General features: G+C 31.2%; 1 protein-coding gene across 3 annotated transcripts in view; it reads right to left on the bottom strand.

Annotated features, from left to right (window-relative positions):
• The window catches only part of LOC142227931 (uncharacterized), a 101,904-nt gene that overhangs the window by 5,429 nt on the left and 79,735 nt on the right, over positions 1 to 16,740 (bottom strand). For 2 of the 3 annotated variants that reach the window (XM_075298169.1, XM_075298170.1), the window contains exons 8-9: positions 14,845 to 15,034; positions 14,559 to 14,759 (exon numbers count right to left, since the gene is read on the bottom strand). In XM_075298169.1, the coding sequence (XP_075154284.1) occupies positions 14,559 to 14,759; positions 14,845 to 15,034 (391 nt within the window). Of the gene's footprint in view, positions 1 to 8,735; positions 11,391 to 14,558; positions 14,760 to 14,844; positions 15,035 to 16,740 lie in introns of those variants that run through there. The other variant, XM_075298171.1, reaches the window with a different exon arrangement.

The following is a 16,740-nucleotide window of genomic DNA, read 5'->3' as shown; positions in this document are numbered from 1 at the left end:
ACATGCATGCAAAACATCCATTTGTTAGTAGACCCCATGTTGATATATTACAATCAGCTGATCACTGCTGGTTTCTGTAAAATGCATCCAAACGTCAAATGCATATGGTGTTTTCTTTTCTGAAAAAAGTGCTTTGCCGTCATTTTGTCTGTACAGAATGCGCATTTTTAAAATGTTACCAGCAACCTAAAAAAATGCTATCATTTCAGCGGGCAGAAAAGAATTCAAAGAAGGAAACAGGGCAATCGCAGCACTCTCGTTTGTTGGCAGTGCTGAAAATGCCCGTAATTTGCCTCTATGCGTGGCACTATTTTCACAACAGAATTCGAAGCCTTTTCGCACTTTTGCCTGTTTTTTTTTTTAGAAAAGAACCTAAAAAGTACATTTTCCGGCCAAAATGCAAAAAAGTGCGCATTTTTCATAAGAAAAGAAAACGCCAATAATGTCTAACAAGCAATGTGTTATTGTTTTGCTTGTGTGGGGGCAACTCTAAACGAAATGTATCTGACAGTTAGATGTACTTGTTATATGAGTGTCATTACCTTAAATAGATGTAGGCCACGAATATGAATACAGTGTTTGTTATTGTTTTTGAAATCGATATTTTCCGATAATGTAACCTAAGCTAACCTAAAAACCTATTTTTGGAAATTTCCTTTATATTATTTATCCTAACTGTGTTTCATACACAGTACAGTACAGTACAGTAATATTTAGAAATTGGAAATTTATTGTGCAAACTGAGTAAAACAAAGAAATTTTATATATCATATCAAAAGAACTTCTTGTGAAGTGAAAATGAAGTGAAAATAAAGTGAAAATGAAGTCCAACTCAAGAAGAGCAGTTTTGGATGCACTTTGAAAATAATGGCTTAGGAAGAATTTACAATATTTATACCCTGTGCCATACTGTGGAACAAGGTATTGTAAGTTAGTGCATATGTTTGCAACACACAGAAGGAGACGATATATACATATGGTGTCTTTGGCCATAATGCTTAGGGCCGGCCCCTGAGTCGATCTAGCCATGTCCGTTTGTCTTTGAACACATTTTTGTAATCAATGTCTAGGTCGCAATTTTAGTCCAATCAACTTCAAATTTGGCCCAAGTTTTGGGTCAGAATAGAATCCTATTGATTTTGGAAGAAATCGGTTCAGTTTTAGTCCTGGTCCTCAAATGCGACTACCTTGAATCGTCCTTGATACCAACAAGCCTCTTGGTGTCGAGCAGTGATGCCATGCGTAGGGAAAAATCCTTTTCTGTAGGGATTTTTTCCTAAAATTACATCGGTAGGATGGGAAAAAAGGACAGATTTTTCATTTTTTCTACAAATGTAGGGAATTTTTCCAATTTCCAAAGTTTACTACATTTTGCAACAAGAAGAGTACTTTTCCTTAATATTCCAGATATTTGAAGCTCCCAAATATATGGTAGTCAAAGCTTCAACTAATGGAATACGCGATTCACCGTTAACGATCTTATTGTAATGATTTTATTTAGAAAAGTTCAAAAGATGTTTTTGTATTGGTATTTAATTACAAATGTGTAAATAGATTTCATTTGCAGGAATAAACACACAAAAAAATAGCTGCTAATAAATATTAACAACTTTATTTGTATGTAAAGTCTGCTGATGCTCAACAAATTTGTCTATTGAATATGAGGCATTTGTTGTTGAAATGTGTTTGTAGATGCTTGACAGAGGAAATAATAGAAATATTCTGAATTTTCAACAAATTGTTTTGTTGCGAAAATAGTTGATTGCTATCGATATGAAAACAAAAATACAAGACTGGTTACGCGCACATCGCTGAGAACATGTACGAAAGCTAAAAGAAGTATGCGAAGAATACCGTTAGAACAAAATGAGTATGAGCACATGCACGTGTATGATAGCAAGCAAAGAGCTCATTCATCAGAGAATACAGAAAAGCATTTATAAAAGTCTGTGAAAAATTTATATTTTTCAATTTGGTAGTTTCTTAAATGTGTTTGTTGTGACATATGAGATAATTAATAAAACCATATTAATATCGGGATTAGATTATTACAATTCTAATTAACTAGAATATATATCACTGGGCAAAAAGTTGCCAAAATGCTTGCTAGACCCTGGACTACTCAAATTTAAAATCATACATTTACAAAACTGAGTATAGGATTTTCGACACAAAAATGTTACATGTTCCCCGTCCAAAAATAGCATTTTTGTCATATTCCTTCTCTGTGTGTACTTAACAAAACATCTCCAAAATTGTTCCGGCAATTTTGCAATTTTGGTGCAATAATTCTGTCAATTTCAATTTAATTTTGTGTCAATACAGCAATAGATTTGTTACAGGTCATTGATAGACTCCAACAAATCACATACAAATTTTTTCGTTCAAACTCAAAAATATTTGTTGAGGATTAAACATAACGTTCAACAACAAGTATTTTGTACTGTTGGAAGCTCAACAAATTACTTACAAATTATGTTATTGAGAACACAAATTATTTGTTGCCTTCTGATGGTAACGATTGCTAACAACTTTTTTGTAATAATGGTTATTAAAAGTACAAATTAGTTTGTTGCAGGAAAATTAACAAATTACATATTATTACAATACTCATAGCCTATTGGACAAGAAGATTAAGGAAATTAGTACTATTAAGTTACTGAAAAGAACTTCTTCAATAAGCTCGAAGAAGTATTGTAATAATATGTAGTTTAAATAACTTGGACATTAAACAGTCCTGCATTGGTGTCAGGCTAACATAAAAATAGTAAATGTAGGTTTTTTATTCCGGAATATCTTCAAAAACTGCTTTACAACTGTTACGTTCACAACAGTTTTTAATGTTTTAGAAAAATGTCGTCTAGTGAAGAAAATAACATAAAACCATTCCAACAAAATTTAGAAAATAGCCTCACTGTTGACTTAAAGGGTTGGCTAGAGGCGGTCGAAAATGACGATTTTAAATACCAATGCTTGTGGAAAGTTCGTAATTTGTAGAAATCTGACCTGAAGAAACACGCGGCCATTAAAGACCACAAGAAAAATGTTGGTAGTGTTAAAAATGGGCAATGATGTTGCAATGTTCGAAATCCGAATAAAAATGTCATATTATTGAACATTTGGTCCCTTTATTGACGGATATAATCACTGACTATTAATTTTAAAGAAATTGAGTTCAATATAAAATATTTGTTATTTTCTTGCCAAATTTGTTTGAATTTAGTACCGTAGGGAAAAAATGTAGGGAAAAAAATTTTGGGCGTAGGGAAAAAAGGGGAATTTTTAGGAGCCACGTAGGGAATTTTCAAAAAACTTCCTGGCATCACTGGTGTCGAGGATCTGGACCGGGAAATTTTTCCAGCACCTGTGAGTAGACGACAGACAGAACATTCTCAATTTCCCCCCCATTTTTGCTTTGGAACCATACCGTCCAATGCTCCTCTATTAATGATAGCCATCACAAGGCTGTCTTTAGCAACTGAGGCAAACGATCTTTGATGCCTTTTGGTGGATGGCAGCTCATCCGGTGATCGTTCCCTTTTTCCAGCCTCAAGAATTCCTTGAGCCCATTTTAAGGAACCGTTTTTTTAGCCGACTGCGTGCTGATCCTAACTTCTTTAGGATAAACAAAGTATTTCTGCGTTCCTTGAATCTCTTTCATAAGGGATTACCTCCTTTTGATGTCGTTACCTTAGAAAAAGTACGACTTGTCAAAGTGTCGCCACCTGTCGACCCGTCTACAGGTCGACTAATTGGGCCTAACTCTTGGTCATTGCCCAAATTTATAACTCCAGTCGATACCCGTCCACTGGGCCCTGAAGTTAGCAACCCAGTGGATGACTTTGAATTTCGCTGCATGGTGGCTTAATATCCCACCACACTTGAAATTCTTAGTAGGTACCTATTACGATGAGTTTATCCGCTATTAAAAACACATCCGTTCCGTTCGACGGTTGTTTTAGATATAACTCCCGTATATATCTTTCGCCCGATATCTACTAATATGGCCCCAGAAACCAGAATGTAAGCCTGATTTGCTTTAAATTTTGCACAAGTAGTGCAATAAATAGTGTCGTAAATTGTGCCGAATTTGCTTGAAATCGGTTCAGATTTAGATATAGCTCTCATATATATCATTCGCCCGATATACACTTAACAGGTTGGCTGATAAGTCCCCGGTCTGACACATAGATGGCGTCGCTAGTATTAAATGCATATTATTTTTATATAGTACCAACCTTCAAATGATTCGTGTCAAAATTTGACGTCTGTAAGTCAATTAGTTTGTGAGATAGAGCGTCTTTTGTGAAGCAACTTTTGTTATTGTGAAAAAATGGAAAAAAAGGAATTTCGTGTTTTGATAAAATACTGTTTTCTGAAGGGAAAAAATACGGTGGAAGCAAAAACTTGGCTTGATAATGAGTTTCCGGACTCTGCCCCAGGGAAATCAACAATAATTTATTGGTATGCAAAAATTAAGCGTGGTGAAATGAGCACGGAGGACGGTGGATGCAGTGGACGCCCGAAAGAGGTGGTTACCGACGAAAACAGCAAAAAAATCCACAAAATGACTTTGAATGACCGTAAAATGAAGTTGATCGAGATAGCAGAGGCCTTAAAGATATCAAAGGAACGTGTTGGTCATATCATTCATCATTTGGATTTGGATATGCGGAAGCTCTGTGCAAAATGGGTGCCGCGCGAGCTCACATTTGACCAAAAACAACAACGGTGTTTGCAGCTGTTAACTCGTAATACATTCGAGTTTTTCCGTCGATATGTGACAATGGATGAAACATGGCTCCATCACTACACTCCTGAGTCCAATCGACACTCGGCTTAGTGGACAGCGACCGGTGAACCATCTCCGAAGCGTGGAAAGACTCAAAAGTCCGCTGGCAAAGTAATGGCCTCTGTTTTTGGGATGCGCATGGAATAATTTTTATCGATTATCTTGAGAAGGAAAAAACCATCAACAGTGACTATTATATGGCGTTATTGAAGCGTTTGAAGGTCGAAATCGCGGCAAAACGGCCCCATATGAAGAAGAAAAAAGTGTTTTTCCACCAAGACAACGCACCGTGCCACAAGTCATTGAGAACGATGGCAAAAATTCATGAATTGGGCTTCGAATTGCTTCCCCACCCACCGTATTCTCCAGATCTGCCACCCAGCGACTTTTTCTTGTTCTCAGGCCTCAAAAGGATGCACGCAGGGAAAAAATTTGGCTGCAATGAAGAGGTGATCGCCGAAACTGAGGCCTATTTTGAGGCAAAACGGAAGGAGTACTACCAAAATGGTATCAAAAAATTGGAAGGTCGTTATAATTGTTGTATCGCTCTTGAAGGGAACTATTTGAATAAAAATGTGTTTTTCTTTGTTAGGACTTATCAGCCAACCTGTTAACCGAACCCCAGATTTGGCTTGCAGAGCCTCTTGCAGGGGCAAAATTCATCCGATCCGGTTGAAATTTGGTATGTGTCTCCACATCATGACAGCTTATACAATAGTCATTATAATTCGCACCTATAGTTTTTGCAAATTCGCCTATCAGGCAGCGACCCGTTATAGCAGATATCAGGAGTGCTATCTGACGCCTTGAGAACACTAGCATATCTAGTGTGCGGTTTAAGTTTAAATTTATATAAAACGGCACCTAAAGGGTGATACGGTCAAAATTTGGTCAAGGGAAAACGCGTGTAAATCGGTGAAATCGTTTATTTAAAAAATCAAATTAAATTTCTTTTTCAAGTTCAATTAGTATAAAATTCAGGAAAAATATTCACTTCGGCTTTCGCTTTTCCAAATCCGAGCTTTTCCAAATCCGAGCTTTTCCAAATCCGAGCTTTTCCAAATCCGAGCCGGGCCTCACGCTTGACACCTGCCATCAGATTTTGTACAGCCACCTTGTCCACGTTCTTCGCCGTAGAAAGCCAGTTTGCCTTGAACTGCTGCTCGTCCTTAGCAGTTTTTTTGGTCTTCTTTAGGTTTCGCTTGACAATAGCCCAGTATTTCTTAATTGGGCGGAGCTCTGGCGTGTTGGGAGGGTTCTTGTCCTTGGGAACCACCTGCACGTTGTTGACGGCGTACCACTCCATGGCCTTTTTACCGTAATGGCAAGATGCCAAATCCGGCCAAAACAGTACGGAGCAACCGTGTTTCTTCAGGAAAGGCAGCAGTCGTTTATTCAAACACTCTTTCACGTAAATTTCTTGGTTGACAGTCCCGGAAGCTATGAAAATGCTGCTTTTAAAGCCACAGGTTCAGATGGCTTGTCAAACCAGATATTTCTTTGCGAACTTTGACAGTTTTATGTGCTTGAAAATATCTGCTACCTTTCCCCTTCCTTTTGCCGTATAAAACTCCTGTCCCGGAAGCTGCTTGTAGTCGGCTTTGACGTAGGTTTCGTCGTCCATTACCACGCAGTCAAACTTCGTCAGCATCGTCGTGTACAGCCTCCGGGATCGCGCTTTGGCCGTCGTATTTTGTTTATCATCGCGATTTGGAGTCACTACCTTCTTGTAAGTCGATAGTCCGGCTCGTTTTTTGGCTCGATGCACGGTTGTAGACGATACACCCAGCTTATTTGCGGCATCTCGGAGAGAGAGGTTAGGGTTTCGCTTGAAACTACCGGCAACTCTCTTTGTCGTCTCAGCGGGTTCCGGTTTTCGATTTCCCCCCGATCCAGACTTTCTGGCTGTCGACAAACGTTCCCCAAAGACTTTAATTACATTTGTAACGGTTGATTTGGCAACTTTTAGCGATTTTGCCAGCTTTGCGTGCGAGTAACTCGGATTTTCGCGATGCGCGAGCAAAATTTTGATACTCTGCTCTTCTTGCAAGGACGGCATTTTGACAACTGAAGAGTGAATTCCAAAATCAAAATAGGAGCAACATTCTACACACACACACCTTCAAAATGAGGGGTGTTCAGGTTTTTTAAATGCAAAATTGAAAGAAATACGTCAAGTTTATATTGACCGTATCACCCTTTACACAAAACAATTTTATTAAAAATTTAGTTGATACAATTAAAAATTAATTGAAATTAGAAGTGTTCAATTAAACAAGTGGTTGTAAATGTTAACGTTTTCATTAAAAAAAATTATTGATTATTTTATTTAAAAAAATAATTAATTTATTAATTAAAATGAAATGATCCAATTTAAACAAATATTGAAATGTGTATAGTTTTCATTTAAAAAAATAATTTATAGATTTAAAATCCGGGATGGTCAGGGTCGAACTGTCGTCTTCTATATAATTTTTTTTTAATGTATAAACTGATGTTATAAACTGATTTTTTTACATAAGTTTTTTAATTGATTCAATTAAATTCAATTTTTGTGAGAAAAATAATTAAAATTTCAATCGATTCCGTTAAAATATTAATCGAATTCTTGACTTTGAGTCAATTATTTAAATGAATCAATTAAAAAATTCGGTATAAAATTCAACTATTTTTTTTTTAATAAAAATTCATTTTGTTTCCAACTAAAATAATTTGATTAAATTTATTATTTTACTACACTCGGAAATAATGCCAAATTTACAGAAGCCTTTAAATTTCTATTAAATACAGAGCGGTCATGCTAACATCCAAAGTTTCCATAGGCAAGAATTGTTATATTAAATATTTGAGCACAAAAATCTACTTAAGCGAGTATTATTTGGGCAAATAGAAAACTATATTTTAAATTAGTAGTTATTCAACCATAACCAAATTTGGTGTTAGAATTTTGTTTTTACTAGGAGCATATACAAAATTTATATACTTACAGAAAATAAAATCTAATAAACACACTCATATATACACAACCAGGGTTATAATTACCACAAGATCCATTAAAAAAACCAAATAGATAAAAAAAATAAGACAAAGAAATACCAAATTTATGAATTATAATAATTTATGAAAATTATTATTATTTTTTTAATTTTAAACATATCAATTGATTTTTATAAAATAATTTAATTTTTTTTAATAAAAGAATTTTAAAGTTCCTGCTAATTTATTATTGAATCAATTTTTATAGAATTTTATTGTTTTAGAGAATTTTATTATTTTTTATATATTTTTATATTTTTAAAATTCTTGTTTAACCCCCATTTTCTTGAAGCCCCGTTAGTGCTTCGTTAGCTAACGAACTTCTTCTAAACCGTACTATGGCCATATCTGTCATCTTTCCAATATATTCCATATGCCAGTTAGGAACTTAACTGCTGAACATTTTTCAGTTAATGTTAACCGGTGAGAAGATATTTCCATTTCATTTTCTGTTAAGTGGCAGTTAAAGCCTAACGGAGCTATATGAAAATGACCGTAAATCATTTAATTTTTTAGTTAAATCAATATATTTTTTAACTGAATCAATCAAGTTTTTCTTTTATCAATACTGGAATACTGGAAATTTTGCTTGACTCTAATAATTTTCATGTTTTTCAATAAAATAAAAAAAGTATCTTAAAAAAAAAAAACTAAAGCAAAATATTGTTAAAAATATTATTCTAAAGTTTAAAGATTTTTTTCCAATTTTTCATGAAACTTTCTTATTAAATTGTATGGCATTTCTTAGTCTCATTTTCAAAGAAAAAAAAAAAGAAAAATAGATTTTTGTTAATTTTATATTATATAGTTAATTTTATTTTTTTTTTCCAATTTTTCATGAAAATTTCTTATTAATTTGTATGGCATTTCTTAGTCTCATTTTCAAAGAAAAAAAAAGAAAAATAGATTTTTGTTAATTTTATATTATATAGTTAATTTTATTGATTTTCTTTGTTTTTGTTGTCTTAGAGTTTGATGCATTTTTTTTAAACATAATTATATTTTTAAGAATTTAAACTAATTTTAAAGCATTTTTTTTCTTCATAGAGTTGTGGGTGAAAGAGAATTTTTTTTACTATTATTATAACAAAGTTTAAAAAAAGCTAGTGGTGGGGAATTTCTTTTTTTTTTGTATCTATATATAAATGTATATATAAACGATATATTTATAAGACAGATGAAGAACTAATAAACAAAAAAATAACTAAAATGTGTTGATATGTGTTATATGCTAGAAAATAATAAGAGGTACCACGATAATATTCCAAATATATTCCAAAACATAATTTTAAACAAAAAAATACTTGCATTTACTTAATGTTTCCCAAATTATAGACGAAGGTTAAAAATAGGATATTTGCATTGAGTGAATGGTAAGTCGATATCGATGTCTGCTACTACATTCAAAAGAACATGCTGGTAATTATAACAAAAAAATTTGTTTTATTTCATCGTGTTTTGTCTGCTGAAAAGCCCAAATCCGTTGACATCTAAATCAGCTTTTGTTGCCTCGACAAGGGAAATCAGTCTTGACAACTAAAACAGCTTTTGCTCTCTCGACTAAACATATTTGCTATTTCAGCAATACAGCGTTGCTGATTCAAAAACTACTGCTCTTTTGGCAAACAAATATGTTGGCTATTTCAGCAAACTAAGTAATTGCTGACTAAGTAATTTTAACTGCATTTACATCATAAAATTGAGCAGCTGTAATGATTTTTTTTGTGCTATTTTTAAAATTTGGTTATCCATCGTCACAGTGTTTTTTTTTACGAATGTATTACAACCAAAAAATGTGGTTAAAAATTCTAAAATGCTATCTGCAAAGTGTTTTGTCTGCTGAAAAGGCCAAATTCGTTGACATCTAAATCAGCTTCTGTTCTCTCGACAAGGGAAATCAGTCTTGACAACTAAAACAGCTTTTGCTCTCTCGACTAAACATATTTGCTATTTCAGCAATACAACGTTGCTGATTCAAAAACTACTGCTCTGTTGGCAAACAAATATGTTGTCTATTTCAGCAAACTAAGTAATTGCTGACTAAGAAATCTTAACTGCATTTACACCACAAATTTTTTTTTTGCTATTTTTAAAATTTGGTTATCCATCGTCACAGTGTTTTTCTACGAATGTATTACAACCAAAAAATGTGGTTAAAAATCCTAAAATGCTATCTGCAAAGTGTTTGATTGCTGTTATGCCCAAAATTTGTGGGTAATTTGGTAAAAATAAAAAAAAAAAAAATTATTTCAAAAATAGCATTCGGTGTCTATTGTTACATTTTTGTAATTTGTATACAAGACATTTTCGTTATATATTTGATTGCAATCAAATTAAAATACAGAATTAAAAAAAAATGTTTAAAAAGTCTGATATGTTAGCAAACAGTGACTGAGTTTTTTTTTAATTTTAGCAGAATTTTCTAATGTATCTACTAACAAATTCCTTAAAGTGTGGGGTTTAGTAATTTCGTACTATTAGCTGTCAATAATATTTTCCAACAGATAGACCTCTGTTTCAGCAGATTGTTTTACTATTAACACCAACATTATTCTTTGAGTGTTGATAATAGACTCTTGCAATGAAAAAAATCAACGATTTAGTGATCGAAATTTCACCGAGAAATTTATATTGAATTAATTGTAAATATTTTTATGTAACTAATAATCGATTATCAATACAAAGAAATACTCAAATACCATTCACTTCTATGACATTTAAATCGTTACCTATTTTTTTAAAGTAAATTGTATATTATTTGCAAATTTTTAGGTCTCTCATTACTTTCTCAATTAAATAACAATAAAATGATATGCTGAAATCAATATTTGTTTTTTTTACATGACTTAAAACGAAAGGAGAGGGAAGATCCAGGATAAAAAACTTTCTCATTTTGATTAACATAACAAAAAATAATAATGTTGATGCTTATACAGGGTTTTTTTTCTCATAACAAATAATAATAATAAAAAAATATATATAGATTTTTTTTAAGTATAGTTTTGTTTTTATTATTTCAACTAATTAAAGATTTGGTATATTGTTTCATATTGATAGACTTAAGTTCTTTTGTTATACTTAAAACAAAATTACACAGGAGATAATTTTGAAAAAAAAAAAATTGCTTTCTTTAATTTTCCGTATACAATATAGAAACAAAATTGTAAAATAAGTAAGAAAAATTAAATCTTGACTAATAAAAAAAAAAAATATCTTCACAAACAATAAAAGCAATAGGAAAAAAAGGAGAAACTAAAAATACAAGACCAAAATAAAATATATATTTAATGCTAAAGAAAATTGTTTTATATATTTGTTTTTCTCAATTGTTTATGATTAAATTTTTTTTGTATTAAATTATATTATATTGTCGTTTGTTTGTTTTTTTCTTTTCTTTTCTTCTTTCATATATATCAATAAAGATATATAAATAGTAGGTATAAATAATTATTACATGTGTTATAATAACGTATGAAAAAAGATGTGGTAGAGAACTACATATATATTTTTTTTAAATATTTTTTTTTATTATATTGAATATTTTAATTATGCCACTATGAATCTGTAAAAAAAATTAAGAAAGAAAAAAAAGATACAAAAAAATAGGAAATAAAATAACATATACATTTTATGAATTTTTAAATCTAAACTGCCAAAATGAAGGTTTGAACCAAAAATAAGGATTTAAATTGAACAAATAAAACGTATATAAATGAAATGAAAAAAAATATATATATAAAACATTGCATTTAATTTAATGAAAAAAAAAAAATACTTTTAAAAAAAATCTTAACGAGGCGAGAAATATGTTTGCAAAATGTCTATGCATTACGATAAAGTATAAAAAAAAGCGAAGAAGCAGAATATTTCATTAACAAAAAAAAAAAACATATAGAGCAATTTAACATTTATGTTACAAACACACAAACAGAGAAACAACTTAACAAAGCCAAGCATAAATTATTGCATTCAAAATTTCAATTTTTTAGTAAAAATCTAATCAGTCATTAAACTTAAATGGATTCGAACTTTATATTTAATAAAAAAAATAAGAACATTTTCCCACATTTTAAATCTACAAGTTAAATTTCACCCTTCAATTATTTTTTTGTTCCACAACTTAATTATTTTAAAATAACTGTTTTCTATTCGTTATTAGCTGTGGTCGATTCTAATCGACTTTTCGATACTATTAACAGTCGATTTTTTTTCCAACATCAAAATAAGCCGATGGTCTATCATAAAAAGTCAATTCAGCAATTTCGACTAACATAAAAGTCAAGACGATTTTGAAAAAATATCTATAGTTAATTAGTTGAAATTGACGATTACAAAAAGTGGACTAAACGAAATCTCAAATTTTGAAATTTGATGGCCTGAAATAAAATTTTGTACTAATTCCCTACCTAAATTCCATTTTATCCCAATAAAGGTAATTTTTTCTATAGCCTAGCATAAGAGTAAGTTTACAAATCTGAAGAAACCGTAAATCGTACGAGACCCCATTCGAAAGAAAAGCTGTCACTCGAATTCGAATAAATTTGCAAAAAAAAAAAAAAAACTTTCGAAATAGAAGAGCCAAAATAATTTTTCTTTCATTCTTTCATTTGTGGCTTCAAATTACAAAATAAAGTAAAATACAAATAAAATCGAAATAAAAATAAAATCGAAAGCTTCTGTATGAGATAGGGGAACATGGCAAATTTAGAAGTTCACCATCATTTCAAAATTGAGAGCAAAATATAGACGGCTCTACCATAGGTTTTGTATTTAGGACTAAATGGGATTAAAATTTGTACGGAAAGAAAATGAGGGAAAAACTAGTGTATATACCCTTAAGGGTGAGTATTAAATTCGAGTTTAGCCGCTCAAATCGTCATTTTTTCACTAAAGTGAAAACTAAATCAGTAAAAAACCCCAGAAACTTATACATATTTGTTGCAGATTTCATTATGGACTTGATGGAGAATATCCCAAAGCAAATTTTCACAAAGTTTGTATTCTTAAAAATGGATTATTAAAGAAAAGTAATCGTGAAAAATGACGATTTTAGCGGCTAAACTCGAACTTAGTACCCACCTTAAGGCTACATTTTTTGCCGATATGAAATCCACATAATTGCACAGAAAAAGTTTCACGAAAATTTTTTTAAATTACATTTTTTGCCGATATGAAATCGACATAATTGCACAGAAAAAATTTCACGAAAATTTTTTTAAATTAAAATCTTAATTGAGTTTTAAAAAATATTCAATTAAAAATTTAATTGATTCACCAAATTTTTTAATTGAACAAAAATCAATCACAAAAATTAATAGCATCAATTAATTTTTTAATTGGATCAATTAGTTTCTTAATTGACCTTCAATTAATTTTTTAATTGATACTATCATTTCTGTAATTGAAGACATTTCAATTAAAAAATTAATTAGATCAATTAATTTCGAGATTGAATCAGAAAAAAAATTGTGTGTGAGAATGGGGTAACTAAAGTTGCCAATATAATCTGAACCTCTTTAGAAAATACGAAACCCCATTCGAATAAATTTGGGGTTTGGAATTCGAATTCGAATAAATTTGGTGGGTATGGAAAGAAAATTAGGGGAAAACTAGTGTATGTAACCCTAAGACTACATTTTTTTGTCGAATGAAATCGACATAATTGAAAGTGGGGTAACTAAAGTTCCCGTGTACAAATTGGGGGATCTATTTATATATGATTATATCTCAAAATTGGCCACTTTAGATCTGAGCAGGTTTACACAGATAGTTATGATGAGACAGAATTAGATATAATTATATATAATTCCATACATGAGTTGGTCTAACATCAGATCCAACTATATATAGGAATATATATAATTATATCTAAGACATTAGATCTAGGCCAATATTGAGATCCGATCAGATCAGATCTAATTCCATAGTAAATAGATATGATTAGATCTTACTATTTTTCGGATCCACTCATATATAATCGTATCAAATTAGATCTCTCAACTGTTACTCGGGTTGTCAATATAATCTGAACCTCTTTAGAAAATACCAGATATACTGAAGGGGTTTTAAATGCCTTTTATTAAAGCATATAATCCATAACCTTCTAACAATGGCGGCAGGCATGTTTACTATTGGCTGTCTGTGTTGTATTTCATATTTAATAGAATAGAAAATAATATATTTTTTGTTTTGCTCTTTGAAATTAAAAATATTGGGAATACCAATTGAATTAATGGATTTTGGTTTTTCTTTTTCGAATGGCTTAAAATTTCAATCAATTCTCAACCCAAAAATTGAAAACAAAAAATTAAAAAAAAAAACTCAAATTCATTCAAAATAGAGTGATTCTTTTTCCTTCGAATGGGCTTTTCGTTCGATTTACAGAACAGGGAAGAAATTCAAAACATTTCCTACTAAACACTCATAATTCAATTTTTCTTAAATAGCAACATTTATATTTCTCATGTTCACTTTCTATGAAATAAAATTTATGTCCTTTTATTAAAACCAGGCTTTTCAAAGGTAATCAAATATTTTTTTTAATGTTATATGCCATCACCAAAGTAGTAGTAGTACAAACAAACTAAATACCAATTGAAAAGCATGCCTATTGTTATATAACATAATTAGTTTAACCGTATAATCCCTGCGTTATGTGTTTGCCATTTTGGACATGTAGATAACAATGTAGGTATGAGACGAAAATCAAAATGATATTATTTAGACTAACCTGTAGCTGTTTGCGATGCAGCTCCCGGCGTAGTATTATTGGCCGTGGTAGCAGCACTTGTGGCATTTGCTGAAGAGGAACCAGCAGCAGCGGAAGATGTTGCACCACCAACTTCACCGCCAGCTCCAGCAGTACGATGTGCACTATTCTGCAGATGTTTTGGCAACAATTGTGGTATTAAGCTTGGTTGTATTGAAAGTTCTAAAATATGATTAAAAAAGAAAAAAACAAAAGATATTAAGTAAAAAAATTTTAAAATTGAAATACAAATTTTATTTCATCTTACCATGTTCTGTAAAGTTGAATAGTGGAGGCATTTCCCTGCCATTTGGTAATGTATGATTACCTTCTTGACGTAATTCATCAAAGAATGGATGGGCGCATGCTTTCAATGGAGTTATACGTGCACTTGGTGTGTATTCCAATAGTTGTGATACCAAATTTATAGCTTCTGGTGGTGTACGTATACGGAAAACCTAGAAAATAGAGTTTTATGAAGAAATTAAAACAATAAATCATAAAACAATGTTGGTGTTATAGGTATGAGTGAGGTATTAGGAGGTTTAATTTTTATTAGTTGGGATAAGGAGAGTTAAGTATTTAAGGTTATTAGGAGTTTTAGTAGAAAACACAGAAAAACAAAAACAAAAAGCTTTATAGCAAAATCATTAAAAAAATGTTTGCAAAAATTTGGGTTTTTTTTATTGATAAAGGACAATTGGTACATTTTGTACCTGTTGAGAAAATAAGCATTTTAATAACCAGTTTCTCATCCTCCGATTAATATTTAATGAGAGGATAAATTACCGGTTAGTAAGCATTTTGTATGGGATCAGCTGTTTTATCACCACGATAAATAATTTACAAGAGATTGAGCAACATGCCCTAAATGTTCTCTAATTAAATCAGTTGCTAAGGAAAAAATGTATACGCCTGTTCAGAGATTTGTTTACAGAAGGGAATAACGAACACAGGATTTCTACTTAACACTAAACAATTTAAACAATTCTTATCTATTTTACTTCATTTATTTGAAGGACAATGTAGCACCTCGAAAAAAAATAATTAATATAAATTAATATAAATAAAAGGTAATTAAATAAGCCTATTTGTGCAGAAACCTATTTCACTTCAAAAATAAATGAAAACAAACTTATTCCTGTTAAATCTTAACGAAAGCTAGATTGAAAAAGGAAATGCGCATCAATTTATTTAAACTATTCCTTTTTAAATCGAATTATTTCAATAAAGTAATCGCACAAAGCGAATATATTACCGGTCTTATTTCAGAAAAAATTGGAGGAATGCGATTTTTTTTTATTACGAAGGAAAACATTCCCATTCATAAACGAATAAATTCCATCCAATAAGCCGATTTCCATTCCTTCTTAAGACTCTGGATACTATTGAAATAATATAATCACAATAAAAGGCTATAGTGAATTTAAGAAACGTCTCATTACCAAATATTCAAACTGGTGTTTTGCACTTATTAGATGTTCTGGAAATAATATCAGTGCAACAATATTCTGTAGCTCATAGAAATGATTGAACTATTGAAGAATAGGTTAGGGAAGCCAGATTGGTCTCTACACACAAAAAAAAATTATTTCTGATTTAATCACGAAATAATTGATCCAATTAATTTTTTAATTGAAATATCTTCAATCACAGAAATGATAGTATCAATTAAAAAATTAATTGATTTTTCTTTCACATTTAAAAATTTGTTGAATCAATTAAATTTTTAAATGAATAAATGAATTAAGACTTTAATTGGAAAAATTTTCCAGATTTTTTTTTTCTGCGTAGCTTCAATAAAACGACATTAGCAAAAAACTACCTTTAGTGCTAATCGCCAAACATCAGCTGTAACAACGGCAGTAAGGCTATGCGCCGTCAAAATAATGCCAGCTATACAAAACACAATGGATTATATTCTGATCATAAACTGCCGCCAATCTCTAAACGAGATGACTGCAAAGCTCATTACATTCCACGAAACTACAAAGCAAATGTGTTGGGAAGTCTGGCAACTTCCTCACATATTTACTCAGAGAGAATAAAAATACAAGAGGACGACAATTTCTCTTCTACAAAAACAACAAATCTCAACCGCATAGATGTCGCACAATGCATGCAGCTTTGGTGTAACCGACGTTGCGGTCGAAGCGCTGTTTTG

Source organism: Haematobia irritans, chromosome 3 (genome assembly GCF_050003625.1).
Source record: "Haematobia irritans isolate KBUSLIRL chromosome 3, ASM5000362v1, whole genome shotgun sequence".
NCBI classification, from domain to species: domain Eukaryota; kingdom Metazoa; phylum Arthropoda; class Insecta; order Diptera; family Muscidae; genus Haematobia; species Haematobia irritans.
This window is presented reverse-complemented; position numbering and strand designations above follow the sequence as displayed.